Raw genomic sequence first — 19,142 nt, forward strand, 5'->3', positions numbered from 1 at the left:
TGGTTATGGGCAAAGAGGTCTGAGTGAGGTACATAAAGGGGGTGGTTTTTTTGTTTACAAAATTAATGTTTTTCTTGGAAAAGAATTGAATGCTTGTAAGGGGTATTGAAAATGGTGTGGTTTATATATATATATATATATATATATATATATATATATATATATATATATATATATATATATATATATATATATATATATATATATATATATATATATATATTATTACATGAATATATATATAATAATAATATCTTTGGTAACAACACTGAAAGAACAATACAGTTAATGAAATTGAATATAACTCAGAAAAGAAACCAAGTCGAAATGTGACCAACTTAACCTGGTTAAGTCTACCAAATAAATGACTTTGAAATTTAGATGAATATAACTTTTATCAACATTTCCCCTCAATTAATGGAGAAATTATCCCAAGTGCACTGTGTAATGGTGTAATATAACCTCCGGTACTTTGAGGAATAAGCTAAATTTCTTTGCCTTATTTTTGTGATTCCTTTACTACTCTCAGTCATGTACTGAGATGATAAATATGATTTTGATTGACTGATTCCCAATCAAGGACTTTTCTTGCAATTTTCTTTGCTTTTCCTGCAACTGTACAAGACAAAACGTCCCAGTCATAGCCACGAACTGAACTGATCGACCACGCATTTGCACCTTCAGGCGTCCTCAGTTTCACTTCTACTGGTATTCATTTACAACACAGAACTCCGTAACAAAGTTCTATCAACGTAGAACACTTTTTAAAAATAGTATCTCACAATCTCTCGCAATGTCTCGGTCAGAAGGTCCACTAAGTTTTTTATTTTTTTCGTCTCGATCTCCAGAGTGATTCGTCTGCGAGCCTGCTCGAAGAGACCTCTATCGAATCTAGTGTCCGTTCAGGTAAGCTGAGTAGAGTTTCCTCGTCTTCTCCTGAACCCAAGGGCGTTCGAGACTCTGAGATCGAGGGACAACGCCGTTCGGTCTCATGGTTCGGACTTCGTCCTCTTCCTACGACACCACCTGCGGGAGTATAAGAAATATTAGTGTCAGACAAAGGCAAAGTTTGGTGTAAAATGGCAGTTAGGTGCTCAGAAAAGTACCATAGAAGTTGATATGATTGTACCACATATCTAAGAGTCTTGACAAGTTATTTTATTGATTACCGTCAGTGTCCTGGGAAGATACTTTGAATTAGTGATCTTTCTGTACTGTCATTGTAATGGAGGAAGGTACAAAAGTCTCTTGGAATTTTTAAACTTATCTAAAACATTATAGGGTGAAATGGAGGCTAGAGGATTGAAATTCAACGCCAGCAAAGTGATAATGATGATTAAGATGATTATTGACAGTTAAATGTCCATCGTATGATCACGCAAGAACTGGCAATGTAAGAAAACTAGTCAATTGATGCTCTGATAGTACTGAAGATAAAATTTTGATCACATCAACAACTTTAAAACACTTAACAATGCTAAAACCCTATTGGTCAAGTGTTTTATATTCTTTGTGCCTTATGCCAGCCAACTCTTTTGCCCCTAGGCAGCCCGCAGGTGAAAGAAGATTCTAAAAGAATTGAAGCTCTTATAGTATAGGTGGTTAGATTGCCATCACATCAACTCTCTGGAAGACATAGCAATGATAAAAGCCTATTGGTTTATTCTTTTAGATTCATTCTTCCTTATACCAGCCGGGGGCCTTTACCCTGGGGCACCCCGTAGGTGTAGGAAGGTTCTGAAAAGGAGTTAGAGGCTCCAACTCTCTGACCCACTTGGCATGGTAAAAGCCAACTGGTTAACTGCTTCAGATCAAGGCGGCCTTATGTCAGGCAAGAGCCTTTCCCATAGTACTTCCTGTAGGTGCACCAGCCAGAGCCCTTACCCTAGGGCTTCCTGTAGGCATGGCAAGGCCCTAAAAGGAGCATGAGGCTTGTGGAGGACCTCAGGCTCTAAAGGGAAGTAAGAGGCCCCAGGGTGGACCTCAGGCTCTAAAAAGGAAGTAAGAGGCCCCAGGGTGGACCCAAGGCTCTAGAAAGGAAGTAGGAGGCCCCAGGGTGGACCTCAGGCTCTAAAAAGGAAGTAAGAGGCCCCAGGGTGGACCCAAGGCTCTAAAAAGGAAGTAAGAGGCCCCAGGGTTGACCCCAGGCTCTAAAAAGGAAGTAAGAGGCCCCAGGGTGGACCTCAGGCTCTAAAAAGGAAGTAAGAGCCCCCAGGGTGGACTTCAGGCTCTAAAAAGGAAGTAGGAGGCCCCAGGGTGGACCTCAGGCTCTAAAACAAAAAAGTAAGAGGCCCCAGAGTGGACCTCAGGCTCTAAAAAGAAAGTAAGAGGCCCCAGGGTGGACCTCAGGCTCTAAAACAAAAAAGTAAGAGGCCCCAGGGTGGACCTCAGGCTCTAAAAAGAAAGTAAGAGGCCCCAGGGTGGACCTCAGGCTCTAAAAAGAAAGCCAAGAGCCCCAGGGTGGACTTCAGGCTCTAAACGGGAAGAGGAGGCCCCAGGGTGGACCTCAGGCTCTAAAACAAAAAGTAAGAGGCCCCAGAGTGGACCTCAGGCTCTAAAAAGAAAGAAGAGGCACTAGGTGGTGGACCTCAGGCTCTAAAACAAAAGTAAGAGGCCCCATGGGGTGGACATCAGGCCCTAAAAAGAAAGTAAGAGGCCCCAGGGTGGACCTCAGGCTCTAAAAATTTACCTAAGTAAGAGGCCCCAGGTGGATTCAGGCTTGAAAAATAAATAAAGAGCCCCAGGGTGATAAATTCAGGCTCTAAAAGGAAGTTTCATTAGGAGGCCCCGAGGGTGGACCTCAGGCTCTAAAGATTTAAGAGCCCCTAGAGTGGACTTCAGGCTCTAAAAGGATTAATAGGAGGCCCCAGGGTGGACCTCAGGCTAAAAAACAAAAAAATTAAGAAGGTGGACCTCAGGCTCTAAAAAGAAAGTAAGAGACCCCAGGGTGGATCTGAGTTTCTAAAAACAAAAGTAAGAGGCCCCAGAGTGGACCTCAGGCTCTAAAAAGAAAGAAGAGGCACTAGGTGGACCTCAGGCTCTAAAACAAAAAGTTAAGAGTCCCCAGGGTGGACCTCAGGCTCTAAAAGAAGAGAGAAGAGGCCCCAGGGTGGGCCTCAGGCTCTAAAAAGGAAGTAAGAGGCCCCAGGGTGGACCTCAGGTTCTAAAAAGGAAGTAAGAGCCCCAGGGTGGACTTCAGGCTCTAAAAGGAAGTAGGAGGAAGAGGGTGGACCTCAGGCTCTAAAACAAAAAGTAAGAGGCCCTCAGAGTGGACATCAGGCTCAAAAAGAAAGTAAGAGGCCCCAGGGTGGACCTCAGGCTCTAAAACAAAAAGTAAGAGGCCCCAGAGTGGACCTCAGGCTTTAAAATCTTTTCTATAGGCCCCAGGGTGGACCTCAGGCTCTAAAAAAAAAAAGTAAGAGGCCCCAGAGTGGACCTCAGGCTCTAAAAAAGAAAGTAAGAGGCCCCAGGGTGGACTTCAGGCTAATAATAAAATAATAATAGGAGGCCCCAGGGTGGACCTCAGGCTCTAAAAAGAAACTTTAAGAGGCCCCAGGGTGGACCTCAGGCTCTAAAAAGAAAGTAAGAGGCCACAGGGTGGACCCCAGGCTCTAAAAAGGGAGTTAGAATCCTTCTGGAGGACCTCAGGAATACTCACTCCTTATAGGCCACCTCGCACTCAGCCTTGGTCCTCGCGTATCTGTTCTGGTCCTCGAGGCGTCGACGTTCCCCTCGGAGCTTCTTCTCGAGGCGCAGTTGTTCCCGCTTCCTCGCCAGCCACGCCTGGAAGGCCTCCTCCGCCCTGGCTCTCCTCTCCACTACCTCGGAGCCACTGCTTCTGCCTGTGCTGGTCTTCCTCTGGTGTCTGTGGGGAGGGGCGTGGGTGAGGGGGGGATATAATGGACAGTGTTTTCGTTTCATTATTTTGTCAAGAAAATAGATTTGATTTTTATGTTAAATTTAATTGTTTATTTATTTATTTACCTATTTGTTATTTGATCTATTTGTTGATTTATTAATGATTGGATAAATAAATAAATAGCAATTAAATACATAAATAAATGGAAGTTAAGATAGAAATGTTTCATTATTTTGCCAAGACAATACAATCGATTTTATATCAATTTCTATTTATTTATTTATCTATATATTTATTTAGTTACTTAATTATTTATTTATTAATAAATGACTAAGTAAACGAATAAAAAAATAATAAATAATACAAAAATAATTAAAGTTGAGATAGAAATCAAGATTATTTTGTTTACAAATCAATTAATTAGTTAATTTATTTATTTATTTATTTATCTGATTGTTTATTTATTAAATCATTAATACACTCAGTTCAACCAAAGACTGTTAATTTAAATATTAACTCACTGTCAGAGAGAGAGAGAGAGAGAGAGAGAGAGAGAGAGAGAGAGAGAGAGAGTTACAAGGAATTACAAGGACTAGGTTGTCTCAAAGACGTATTAGTCCATCCGAGGAGACATCATGAGAGAGAGAGAGAGAGAGAGAGAGAGAGAGAGAGAGAGAGAGAGAGAGAGAGAGAGAGAGAGACTAGCTGTACACAACACTTACTTTTTGGCCATGGCTGCTTGCTTGTTCTTCTGCTGAAGCCAAGCTTTGAAGACTGCGTCACTTTGACGTTTCCTGTCCTCTGGGTCGTCCGTCATCCTGCTAGAGAGAGAGAGAGAGAGAGAGAGAGAGAGAGAGAGAGAGAGAGAGAGAGAGAGAGAGTAGACGTCAGTAAATTAACATTCTCTCTGTCTTCATCTGTCATTCAAAATTCTCCTGTCATCACAATTGGTTAAGTTTAACTAAGATGGATATAAATACTTGAGAAAACATTTTCATATCTTTAGGAATATGAATTTAATCATCTTTTCTATAATTCGTGGAGCTGAATAATAATAATAATAATAATAATAATAATAATAATAATAATAATAATAATATATGAATTTAATATTTTCCATAATGTGGAGAGGTGAATAATAATAATAATAATAATAATAATAATAATAATAATAATAATAATAATAATAATAATAAATGACTTTAATAATCTGTTCTATAATGCGAAGCCGTGAATAGTGACCATAATGATAATAATAATAAGTGACAAAATATACAGGTAATCATTAACAAAGTCTTCGGTCAGTTTCCAAAAGAATCACATATCTTAATTTCCAGAGAGAACTGATTTCACAGAAGGGTTTAAGCTCTAAAAAAACATTATTCAATTCTGGAAAGTTTTTGAGTTATGTCGATTTGAAATATGACTTTTACCGAATTATGCTCCGTTTGTTGATGCAATGCCATTGCTTATACGACAAGAAACGCATTACCTCACAAAAGTTGGTCTGAGTTAACACCGTATGTCAAACAACTTCAGGGAAACAATGCACGTAATAATGAGGAAAAATGTCTGGTAAAGAAAGTTAGGGGCGCGTTTATATGAGTAACCTGTGCATGGAACGTTCTGGAATATCCATAGTTTTGGTATTAGAACCACTAAGTATTGCACTCATTATTAGATTGATATGAATATTCCCGAGTTGATATTTAAAAAAGAAAGTTAGGGGCGTGTTTATATGAGAAACCTGTAAATAGAATGTTATAGAATATCCATAGTTTTGATATTAGAACCACTAAGTACTGGACTCAGTATTAGATTGATATGAATATTCATGAGTTGATATTTACTGGTTGGAAAAATTGTAAATTAATGTTGTATGTTAATTATGCATTAAGGGATATTGTTTGATGTATCTAAAAATATTAACTGCAATTGGTTCCTAAAGGACCTTATTGTAATTTAGATTTAATCTACTGTTGCCCCCTTTTTTTTTTACTTTTTAGAACCTTTGGAAAAGCATTCTTTGAATATGGTTGATAGCTTGTAAAACCAACAGCTTAGCTCCTTTGTTAAAAGAATGTTTTTCAAAAAAATTGTCTAAAATTGTTTTTTATTTTTCAATAAAATTTCAATAAAGTTTCGATACAGCACTGATTCATGATCAGTGCATTGTCTATTGGCAAGACAAGGTAGAAGCTTCAAGGTTCTAGCCCACTGTAATTTACACTCTACATGCACTTAATCAGTAATAAAAACCTCACACTTTTCTTACCTGTGTAGATCAGATGCACTTGCTGCCTTCCTAACTCTGTATGGAGGTGAGGGTCGTCCACTAGCTGTCGTATTTGCCTGAGCTGTCTTTGTCGGAGACAATGCTAGCCCACTGTTACCAGGAGTGGTCGAAGAAGTCCTGACTGGGCTTCTACTAACCCCTCTGGAATTACTCGCTCGTCCACTCTGTGACGACGATGAAGGTTTGTGCTGCGTGGGTCTGACTGGCCCACTGATTGGCATGCGCCCTCTACCCCTGTGGCCACTGCCACTGCCCGTAGAAGAGTAAGAAGATGACGAAGGGGACGATGAAGCTGAGGAAGACGACGATGTTAGCGACGGCGAAGACGCAGAGGTGGCTGACCTGGTCAGAGTGGAGTTTCTGGCCTTGTACTTGCTCGGGTCAGAGGAGCTCTTCATGTGGCTAATTTTATCGGAAGAGAGCAGGGCCGGCTTTATGGTTGGTGGGCCGGCCGCCACCCTCTTCAGCTTAGGCCTAACTGGAGGAGGAGTAGTCTCTGGCGTCTGGACGGGTGGGGACTTGCTCTCCGGCCTTCTTTTCCTCTCGGTGGATGGGCTCTGAGGGGTCTTTTTACTCTGCTCGTGCCGGCTTTTGTGACCACTACTCGGAGAAGACTCCTTCCCTTGACCCTGTTTGCCCTTCTTTTCTGGAGTGTGAGCCTCAGACCTTTTGGGAGAACTGACTTCTCTATCCAGACCTAGGTCTACGGGAGGTTCAACAGAAGGGACAGCTATTGAAGGGGAGGCGGGAGGTGGAGTTTCCACATCTTTGTTGACAGGCGCACTCTCCTCGCCTTCTTCTTCCTCCTCGTCAGGAGAATCTTCAAAGTCGTCAGCATATTCGAAATTGGCAACATCTGCATCACTCTTAGCCGGAACCTGCTGGCTATCAGAGGTGGCCTTAAAGAGATCCTTTGGTTCTTTCTTATGGAAGAAGACACTAGACTCACTATCACCCTCACTAACATAACATTTAATTCCTAAATTTCTACTTCCTAATGTGTCTAAACTGCTAAATTCTTTATCTAAGGGGACTGGGTCACTAGGTTCCATGAGGGAAACAGATCCTACGGCCACGTCCCCATTTTCTGTATACGAAGAGTCTTTCGGGAGGTCTTCTAGTATTTCTTCGGGCTCGCTTTCTTTCATGAAGCTTTCCAGATCAGCAAGACCCGAGTCGTCTACTTTTAAGAGGTTGAAATCGCCTACCTTTTGAGAACCCGATACAAAACTGAGGGAAGGAGGTGAAAATCTATTGAACGAAGGCACCACTTCTGAGTCTTCTTGTTTACCGTTAAGTTGGAGTCTGGGCACGTCAGCCTTCTTATCACCCTGGGGGGCTTTTTCAGACTCAGGGACACCACCTTGACTGCCTTTCAACCCTAAGTTCCTGTAGTCTTTTTTACCCAAGTCTTCAGAGGTATCACCACTCCCATTTGTCAGGTTCAGGTAACTGCTGAAGACGTTGTCATCGGAGGAGTTGGGCAAGAAGTCGATGACTTTGACGTTGTCAGAGAGGATGTCCCTGACCTCTGTTGTCAGGGACGTCGTGCCACACTCATCGTCCTCTGCATCGTAGACTAGATCTGAAGAGTCTCCGTAACCGTCGTCAGAATCTGTAAGGTAGTTTGATTGTCAGATAATTTGATAAAGAAACTTTGATCTTATGACTAAACATATAGTTATTCGACTAATATTTGCTGCAACTAGTATTTCTAACATTTGTTTTCCATTTTAACCTTAGTTGCACTACTGATTTACTATAACAGTGCTGCGCTGTGATATATAATCATTAGTCATGCATTGCATCCAATGAATTTCTTATGAGTAATCACAGTTATTAAAATTATTACTGGGCAATGATTAATGATCAAGTCATCTATTGTAGAAATCTATCAGGAAGAGCATAAATAACTCATATTTAGCATCTAATGAAGCATATATTTATTTTAAACGTCTGAAATAATGAGGACAGCCGAGGCACCTATGTAGGACAAGACTTGCTGAGGCACCTATGTAGTTTCTCAAACAAGACTTCAGATCAAACTATTACAATCTGAACTGGTATTTAATATAAATGTGCTGTCAAAAGGTGATATTAAGATTCATTGTTTGTAAATCAAGTTAAAATCTCAAAAATGCCCTTTATTCAATCTTGTGAATGGTCAAGAAATGGACTTTATAAATCCGTTGAGTGACAATTTTATCCTGCAAGTTTGCTTTTGGGAGATTTTTTTTTGAATCAAATCTACAGTACAAAATATCAACAGAATTCTTGTGATTTATGTTAGTTAGTATGTTAATACATCCAAACATCCACTTAAGGCCTATGAATATTCTTCGTACATCTTTGGAAACTGAACAAAACATTGTAAACAAACGCATTATGGTCATCACGGGGTAGAGCCGTATAAAAGAAAATGAGGCTTTTTTATACATACATACATACATACATGTATAACTATGAATCAATGAAGATACGGACTAATATTGTGATGAATATATAATCATATATATATATATATATATATATATATATATATATATATATATATATATATAATTAACTGTAGTATTCTACGAATGGAAAGTGAAAACAACAAAGTATTAACAATCTTCAGAAGCAAACCTGAAACTTCTGTTCGACTTACTGCCTTTTAAAATCTTAGCACCAATCCGTTTCTATAAATCAGTGGAACTTAATTAAAATCTACAGATCATGGTAATGCCTTTATTTACATACATACACCTATTGTTCATAAATACATTCTTAATATACTTTTATTTTACTTAAAAGACCTCTTAACCTGATGGGTTCTATAAAAATCCTATGGGGCATTGTACAGTGCAATCTTAACAAGATAGAACGATAAATCTTTACTTCAAATTGACAGTACAAAACGTATTGCAAAATTAACCTGAGTGTACATAAAATGGAACTTTTTATTTACAGTACAAAATGGTAAACTAAACTATTCCATTCACCTGACAGATCAAATATTGCAATCGACTGGTAGTCTATTCTATAAACGTCCCTAAAGCGGACAGTGATCGCTCTGTTGCATTCCGCGGGCGTTGGGTCTTCTATAAAAGTCTTAATTAAAAGTACAAGCTCTGTTGATCTCCTTCAGAACAAAATTATGCAATCGTAACCTGATGGTGTTCATAAATCCATAAAATCCACGTCTGATTGCAATCTTAACCTGATGGTGGGGGAACTTAAGGTTGGGGAAAGGTTATGATTGTCATTGTTTACAATCTTAATATTGTTCTATAAACAGTGGAACTTTTGAAATAAATAAAAAGATAGATAAATTAATAAATTAAACTGAATGTTCTATAAATCAGTGGCAAATAAGTAAAAAATATGTGATGTAGATAAATGAATAAATAGACAAAATAATCTTAACCTGATGGTGTTCTATAAATCATGGAATAAATCTACATACAAAATATATATATAATGATGGTGTTCTATAAATATGGAACTTCAAATCTACAGTACAAAATGTATTGCAATCTTAACCTGATTGTTCTTAATCAGTGAACTTAAATAAAGAAATAGCAATAAATTAATAAATAAATAAATGAGCAAATAAATAAAAAAATATGTGAATAGATGATGGTGTTCTATAAAAATATAAATCTAGATAAGTAAATGAATAAATATGTTGATAAATAAAACAAATAAATAAATAGATAAATAAATAAATCTTAACCTGCAAATGAATAAATTATGGAACTTCAAATCTATATATAAAAAATGTATGCAATCTTAATATATGGTGTATATAAATGGAATAAATATAATACAAAAAAATTGCAATTAACATAAAGGTATATAAATAATTATGGAATATAATTCAGTACAAAATGTATTGCAATCTTAATTGTTGTTCTATAAACACACTGAATCAAATTAGAATACAAAATGTTATTTTTGAATCTTAACCTGATGGTGTTCTATAAATTTATAACTTCAAATCCAGATCAAACTATAATGCAATCTGAATCTGATGTAAATAAATCAATGCAAAAAGTCTTAAAATCTTATTTTGAACCTGATGGTGTTCTATAAATCAAGTGGAACTTAAAATTACAAACAAAATGTATTGCAATCTTAACCTGATTTAAGATACTATAAATATTAAAATTGAATTATCTTTCAGAAACAAAATCTTTTTTTATAAAACCGAGAAGTCTATAAGTGTAATGGAACTTAAAATTCACAAATCAAATTGTATTGTAATCTTAACCGGATGGTGTTCTATAAATCACTGGGACTTAAGCTCGACAGGTTAAATTATATTAAAATCTTGACCGGATAGTGTTCTATAAATCAGTGGAACTTAACTTCGACAAGTTAAATTATATTACAGTCTCAACTGAATGGTGTTCTATAAATCAATGAATCTTCAAGTCTACAGATCAAACTATATTACAATCTTAACCTGATGGTGTTCTATAAATCAATGGAACTTAAGCTGCGCAGGTTAAATTATATTACAGTCTTAACCTGGTGGTGTTCTATAAATCAATATAACTTCAAATCTGCAGATCGAACTATATTACAATCTTAACCTGATGGTATTCTATAAATCAATGGAACTTCAAATCTACAGGTTAATTATATTACAATCTTAACCTGATGGTATTCTACAAACCAGTGGACTTAAAGTCTACAAATCAAACTATATAACAATCTTAACCTGATGGTATTCCATAAACCATTGGAACTTGAAATCTAAAGAACAAACTGTATTTTAATTTTAACCTAATGGTATTCTATAAATCAATGGAACTTCAAATCTACAGATCAAACTATATTACAATCTTAACCTGATGGTGTTCTATAAATCAGTGGAACTTCAAATCTACAGAACAAAATGTATTGCAATCTTAACCTGATGGTGTTCTATAAATCAGTGGAACTTCAAATCTACAGATCAAACCATATTACAATCTTAACCGGAAGGTGTTCTATAAATCAGTGGAACTTTAAATTCACAAAACAAACTATATTAAAACCTTCACCTGGCGGTGGTTCTATAAATCAATGTAACTTGAAACCTACAGACCAGACTACATTATTACTTTAACCGGAAGGTCCTCCAGAAATCAATGTACGTGGGTCGTTAAACCAAAGCACGTGAAGTTTTTTTTTACTTTTCCATCACGAATCATTAAACTATCAATAGCGCAAAGCAGAGGTTTTCGGACACTAGAGTACTGCACGCAAGGCTGGGAATGATTTGATTGGCTCTCTTTAAAAGCACTTGTTCCTCTTCTCACGTTTTTAGTTGTCCGTAAAAGAAACTATTGTGACGGCTTTGTCTGTCCGCCCTCAGATCTTAAAAACTGCTGAGGTTAGACGGCTGCAAATTGGTATGTTGATCATCCACCCTACAGTCATCAAACATGCCAAATTGCAGCCCTAGCCTCTGTAGTTTTTATTTTATTTAAGGTTAAAGTTAGCCATAATTGTACTTCTGGCACCGCTATAGGTACCAACAGCGCAGGCCACCACTGGACTGTGGCTGAGTTTCGTGGCCAGCGGCTAAGTTTCATGGGCCGTGGCTGAGGCCAACACCGGACTGTGGCTGAGTTTGAATGGGCGGCGGCTGATGCTGCCACCGGACCGTGGCTGAGTTTCATGGGTCGCGGTTAAGAGTTTCATGGGCCGTGGCTCAAAGTTTCATATAGCATTATACGCTGTACAGAAAACTCGATGGCGCCCAAGAAACTTCGGCGCATTTTTCACTTGCTGTCATTTGTCATTAAAGTTTCAAGTTCGCGTGACTAATCCTTTCTATAATGGTTCAGCACAAGTTAGACAAAATGTGGATAGCAGAATATCAAGTTAATCTATTTTTTACTTTTTCATCTATTTCTAACTTTGTGTATGGGTTAAAATGCTTCTCCCATGGAAAAAAAAATAATAAAAAATAATTTTGATTCAATAATTATTTTCTGGCACACACACACACACACACACACACACACACACACACACACACACACACACATATACATATATATATATATATATATATATATATATATATATATATATATATACATATATATATATATATACGTATATGCTTCTCCCATTAAAAACAAATTAGGAAAATAATTCCGATTTAATAATTATTTACTGAAATCTATATATGATTCTCTCATGAAAAAAAAAAATTGAAAAAATTCAGATTTCATAATTTTTTATTGAAATATATATATGCTTCTCCCTTAAAAAAAGGAAAATAATTCTGATTTAATTATTATTTACTGAAATCTATATGCTTGTCCTATAAAAATAAAAAAATATGAATGATCTGATAATTTTTCACTAAAATCTATATGCTTATCCCATGAAAACACGTAAAAAACGCGCCTTAGTTTCTTCGACACAATCGAGTTTTCTGCACAGCCACTACAGCGTATAATCAAGACCATCGAAAATAGATCTATCTTCCGGTGGTCTCGGTATAATGCTGTATGAGCTGCGGTCCACGAAATTTTAACCACGGTCCGGTGGAGGCCTATCCTATATCACTGCCAGAATCACGATTATGGCTAACTTTAACCATAAATAGAATAAAAACTACTGAGGTTAGAGGGCTGCAATTTGGTATGTTTGATGATTGGAGGGTGGACGATGAACGCAATAATTTGTAGCCCTCTAGCCTCAGTAGTTTTTAAGATCTGAGGGCGGACAGAAAAAGTGCGGACAGAAAAAAGTGCGGACAGAAAAAAGTGCGGACAGCAAAAAGTGCAGGCAGAATAAAGTGCGGATGGACAGACAAAGCCGGCACAATAGTTTTCTTTTACAGAAAACTAAAAATGAAAAACATAATTCTGACTTAATATTTTTTTTACTGATATGTATTGGCTTCTCCCATGGTGTAAAAAAAAAAAAAAAATTCTAATTTGATAATTAGTTGCTGATATCTACATGCGTCTTCCATAAAAAATAGAAAAAAATAATTTCGATTTAATAATTATTTACTGATAACTATAAGCTTTTTCCATGAGAAAATAAAAAAAATATTCTGATTTAATTATCATTTACTGAAATCTTTATGCTTGTCGTATAAAAAATAAAAAAAAATTAATTCTGACTTAATGTTATTTACTGAAATCTATATGATTTTCTCATGAAAAAATGGAAAATATAATTCTGATTCAATAATTATTTACTGATATCTATATGCTTCTCCCTTGAAAAAAAAAAGGAAAAATAATTCTGATTCAATAATTATTTACTGAAATAGATATGATTCTCCATAAAAAATTGAAAAAAAAATTCTGATTTAATAACTATTTACTGATATCCATATGCTTCTCCCCCTATAAAAAAATAATTGATTCTAAATTGATAATTAATTACTGGAATATGTCACCTTGGAATATAACAATCCACTGAGTATTGCCATCACGTGGCGCAATTTGAATTAATAATTGCAGAAATGCAAACATGAATTCTTGATATATAACCTAGTTTTGTGTAGCCTTCAACAACAAATCATTCTAGCTTACTTTAAATCGCCTCGTCTTTGAAATTACTTAATTTTTATGCTATATTTATTTAGGATTTTTATTAACTCCATAAATCACATTATATATATATATATATATATATATATATATATATATATATATATATATATATATATATATATATATATATATATATATATATATATATATATATATATATATATATATATATATATATATATGTGTGTGTATGTGTTCTATTTATTTACTAATTTCTATAAATAACCAAGTAATTACCATAAGAGATAATAAGCAGAATTACGGAGACATTTAAACACCAGGTATCGTAATACGTAACAAAATATAAAATATATCTTTTACAAATAACCATTCCCCTATTCCGCGTCGTCTTCGAACCCGGGCTATAAGAAGACACCAGGTTCTCTTTTCCAAAGACCTTTGTTTCCTACAAGCCCTGAGAAGAAGAAGAAGAAGCAGAAGAAACTCACAATACGAATCATCATCGTCATCATCATCAGTGTCCGTCTGGTCGTCGGACTGGAAGGTCGACGTCGGGATGTTGCTGTTGGCCCCACGCCCACGCCCTTGCTGGGGCGTCGGGTAGTTCCACGTCAGCGTCTCCAGCTCCATGAGGGCGGCTCGTTGATCAGCTGTGACGGTGTAGTCGTCGTCGCTGTCTGTTATCCTGCAGGAGGTGAAAAGGTGGTTGGTTAGTTTTCTCTGCCTTGGAGGAGGTGGGGAGACGCCATGGTCTCTAGTCTCAGGGTAGACGCGCATGCGCACACACGCGGTCGTAAGGCGATGCTCAGTTAGGTCTAGATAAACAAACTTATTATTGTTTTTATGATATAAAACTCTAATTATTACAAAAACAAACATATTCATAAGGCATAGCTTTACACAGGTCTAGATAAACAAACTTATTCTTCTCTTTTATGATAAAAAACTCTAATTATAGACAAAAACACACTCTCAGATAATTCATAGCCTCATGTAGGCCTAGAGACTCTAGAAAAATACCCACGAGGTCAAACTATAACTACGAAAATGCCCACGAGGCAACAAAACAAATACAAAATATACCCACAAGGCCATACCATAACCACAAAAATGCGCACGAGGTCACAAAACAACTACAAAAATACCTACGAGGTCAAACCATAACTATAAAAATACCCACGAGGTCAAACCGTAATTACAAAAATACCAACGAGGTCACAAAACAGTTAAGACATACCCACGAGGTCACACCATAACTACAAAAATACCCACGAGGTCACAAAACAACTACAAAAATACCCACGAGGTCACACCATAACTACAAAAATACCCACGAGGTCAAACCGTAACTACAAAAATACCCACAAGGTCACAGAAGAGCTACAAAAATACCCTCGAGGCCATACCATAACTACAAAAATACCCACGAGGTAAGAAAATATACTCACGAGGTATCAACGTGCCCAGAAAAATGCCCATGATTTCACAGCATAAAAAAAAATAAAATATAAAAATGAAAGGAAATGTAACTGAAAAATACCCTCGATTCCACAGGGTAACTAAAAAAAAAAAAATACCATGAAAGAAAACGTACCAACAAAAATACCCACTTAACCCCGACGTCGTAACCTTGCCCAGACAACCGAATATTGACCAATAATTCGACCTCTGACAAACTACTGCTTTCAATAAATCTATTATTCTATCGCCTATATGATGGCGTGACTCAAGACTAGAATTGATTGACAGGTATGTGTATGTGTGTGTGTGTGTGTGTGTGTGTGTACCCCAATATCGGGTCATACTCCTGACGTGTTTGGTCAAATATGCTCCAAGGTCATGTTTATTCGATACTGCTATTTTTGGCCTTGTAAGGATAATGGTCTTATACTGACTTCCTATTTTCGTATTGGGAGGTATATTCGTATGTAGACACGTCAGGCAGAGATGAGTCGATATTAGTGTAATATTTAGTGGATGTTTAAGAGTTTGTTTAGTTACACACACACACATACATACACACACACATACACACATACACACACGCACATATATATATAATTTCATTATGTAGGCAAAAAAAACAAATATAATTGTTTTTGCAAGACATAATAATAATAATAATAATAATAATAATAATAATAATAATAATAATAATAATAATAATAATAATAATAATAATAGGTTATTTTTTATTATTATTATTATTATTATTATTATTATTATTATTATTATTATTATTGATTTATTTTCAAAATATTTTACTAAAACGGTTTCTAATTCTTACAATTACATTTCATTGGCAATTTAAATACATCTAATACATTTTGCCGTACACACCATCTACCAATAAACTCACGTACATATTCTTAAATAGACATAATTAAATAACTTCATAAATAACTTATTAAACACGTCAAGGTCACATAATCATCAAACCACTTCACGCCAAATTGGTATTAAAGAACAAAGTCTGACCATCGTCTCCCATTCAAGATATTGAACGGATAAACTTAAGGGCATATCAGTTATACGTTCCCTTAACAATGACCTTGGAATTAACGGCAATGACCTGATTTTTTCGGGAGGGGTGTAGGGGGTTTGGGTGGGCTGAGAGAGAGAGGGGGGTTAGGGGTTTGGGGGGAGAGGTAGTCTTGAACTGGAAATCAATTGCAGTGCAATTTATTTATGCCACTTTTCACCAGAATAGTTGAAGTGTCCTGGAATTTTTCATGACGGGTCATGTCCGTTCTGACGAGAGAGAGAGAGAGAGAGAGAGAGAGAGAGAGAGAGAGAGAGAGAGAGAGAGAGAGAGAGAGAGAGAACGAACTTTTTTCTCAAAGTCCCGCCTAAGCAAGGACAACCCACACTTAATAAACTAATGAAACATGACTGGACCATAGCAATTTTTGAGAGAGAGAGAGAGAGAGAGAGAGAGAGAGAGAGAGAGAGAGAGAGAGAGAGAGAGAGAGAGAGAGAGAGAGCACTTTTTTTAAAGTCCTGCCTAATGAAGGACAACCAGATAAATTAATAAACTAATTTGAGAGACCATAGCAATTTTTGAGAGAGAGAGAGAGAGAGAGAGAGAGAGAGAGAGAAAGTCCCGCCAAACAAGGTGACACTTAATAATTTGAAGAAACATGAGGGCCATAGCAATTGTTGAGAGAGAGAGAGGCTAACAAGAGAGAGAGAAAAAGGACTGTTCAGATAAAAAGCAGTTACATTTGCTGCTGTCGACCTTCGACCTTACGGTCGATTAGGACCTTCAATTCCGAAGGAGATTCGACCTTAATCATTTTCCTCTTTTATATTATATCTTTCCCAATACAATCATCAATGTAAGGTTTCATTTTACAATTATTATAATGAAACATGACTATTATTCATAGTAATTTTTGAGAAATTCAACTTTCCAGAGAGAGAGAGATTAGAGATTATTATTATTATTTTTAAAGTCCTTATTATTATTATTATTCAACCAGCATGAAATAAATTAATGAAAATGACCAGACCATTGACTTTATTTGAAGAAAGAATATGGTACTCATTAGAGAAGAAGACTTTTTTTTTCAAAGTCCCGCATTAAGCAAGGACAACACACACTTAATAAACTAATGAAATTGACTGAACCATAGCAATTTTTGATAGAGATATATAGAGAGAGAGATATATAGATAGAGAGAGAGAGAGAGTGAGAGAACTTCTTTCTCAAAGTCCTGCCCAAGCAAGGACATTCTTATGCTTTTATTTTATTAATGTAAAATAAATAATTTTATCCTGTTTCCAAACAAGAAGAGAAAAACCCATCATATTTTGAAGGGAGAAGAGTCTTTTCGAACTGTTCTTTTCGAAAGGTTTTATGATTTGATGAAGGTAACTTAGGCTAACAACCTTCATCCAAAATATTATTTCGATGAAAAGCAGCTAATTTGCTGCTGTCGATTCTCAGTTACTGGTCGATTTCTCCCAGTTCCACGAAGGATATTCGACCTAATCATTTTCCTTTTTATATTATTTCTTTATCCAGTACAATCATCAACCCTTTTTTACACTTTACAAGGGCTTATAATTATTATCATTCAAAGTGGGCGTTTGACTTGAAATTCTGAAGTTTAAATCAGTTACCAGTCAATATTTGAGTTTTCTAATTATTATTATTATTATTATTATTTTTCTGTTTAGTTTTTAAGATATTATTATTCAAATAATTATGGCTTTGTTTAATTCGGAAAAGCCCAAATTCAGGGGCCTTTTGACTTTATATTCAAGATCTTACAAACAATATGGTTCTCATTAGGAAGAGATTTAACTGAAGCTTTTAAAAACACATACACACAGGTTTCACACACACAAAAACAGATCTTATATATATACATGCTTTGTTCTCATAAAGGCTATCTTTTAATTAATATATTTTATTAACTTTATACATAAGGCTTCTTTGATAAAAACTTTTATTTTATTTAGTAAAATAAATAATTTTATCATATGATTCCTAACAATTGAAGCTTTTATAAACTATCAAAACCCATCATTTTTGAAAGAAAAAGTTCAAGTCGAACATTTTCTTTTCCAAAAGTTTTTGATTTGACCTTTTAGGTATCTCTATATCCAAATATATTATTAAATACACAATATTTACCTTAATTCCAACTCTAACTATTGATTTTAAATGTCATTCTCTTGGCGTTTTCTCCATTCAGTTCCAGGCCTTTCCAGTTCTTCTGATCTTTAACTTCATAATTTTTTTTTATTCTATGGATCTATTATCTTGCTGTCCAGCCGCTCCAACCCCCTTTTTTTACACTTTCTCAAGGGCTGATGAATGACCAAAAGTGCCCCTGCGTTTGGCTTGACAGCCTGAACTTCGTAAATCAGTCAACCAGTCAATCAGAATTTGAGTTTTCTAATCAGGTTACATTCGTGTTTTCTGTTTAGTTTTTCAAGATTTATTAAAAGCTTAATAATTATGGCTTTGTTTCATTCAAAATGGCAAATTCACCTTTTGAAATCACTTCTAGATCTTACATTCACATGCTTCTTTCTCATAAAGGCTTCTTTTAACTGAAGCTTTTATAAACTCTATATGCATCAGGTTTCTTTGATGAAAAAACTAGATCTTATATTCACATGCTTTGTTCTCATAAAGGCTTCTTTTAATTGAAGCTTTTATTAACTTTATACATAAGGCTTCTTTGATAAAAAACTTGGTCTTATATTCACATGCTTCGTTCTCATAAAGGCTTCTTTTAATTGAATAGGGTAAATCTTCTGAATAAGATTTCTTTAATAAAAACTAATCTTATATTAATAATAATTGTTCTCATAAATAATTTAATTGCACCTTTAAAGGCTCTATATCAATAAGGCAACTTGATAGAAACATACGTTTGGGCAAATAATTTAAAAAGGAACCATTTCTCGAAAAAAATCACTTGTTATCAGTAATCTGCCATTGTTATAATCC

At 35.8% G+C, this 19,142-nt stretch overlaps 1 protein-coding gene across 1 annotated transcript in view; it reads right to left on the bottom strand.

The window, feature by feature from the left end:
• Nucleotides 1–246: 246 nt before the first annotated feature.
• Nucleotides 247–19,142, bottom strand: part of LOC136831155 (serine-rich adhesin for platelets-like) — a 57,071-nt gene continuing 38,175 nt past the window's right edge. Inside the window, exons 2-7 of the mRNA XM_067091111.1 lie at nucleotides 14,043–14,360; nucleotides 9,140–9,279; nucleotides 6,135–7,770; nucleotides 4,582–4,680; nucleotides 3,659–3,865; nucleotides 247–1,026 (exon numbers count right to left, since the gene is read on the bottom strand). Of these exons, the coding sequence (XP_066947212.1) occupies nucleotides 990–1,026; nucleotides 3,659–3,865; nucleotides 4,582–4,680; nucleotides 6,135–7,770; nucleotides 9,140–9,279; nucleotides 14,043–14,360 (2,437 nt within the window). The 3' untranslated portion in view covers nucleotides 247–989. The remainder of the gene's footprint in view (nucleotides 1,027–3,658; nucleotides 3,866–4,581; nucleotides 4,681–6,134; nucleotides 7,771–9,139; nucleotides 9,280–14,042; nucleotides 14,361–19,142) is intronic.

This window comes from Macrobrachium rosenbergii, chromosome 48 (genome assembly GCF_040412425.1).
Source record: "Macrobrachium rosenbergii isolate ZJJX-2024 chromosome 48, ASM4041242v1, whole genome shotgun sequence".
Classification (NCBI taxonomy): domain Eukaryota; kingdom Metazoa; phylum Arthropoda; class Malacostraca; order Decapoda; family Palaemonidae; genus Macrobrachium; species Macrobrachium rosenbergii.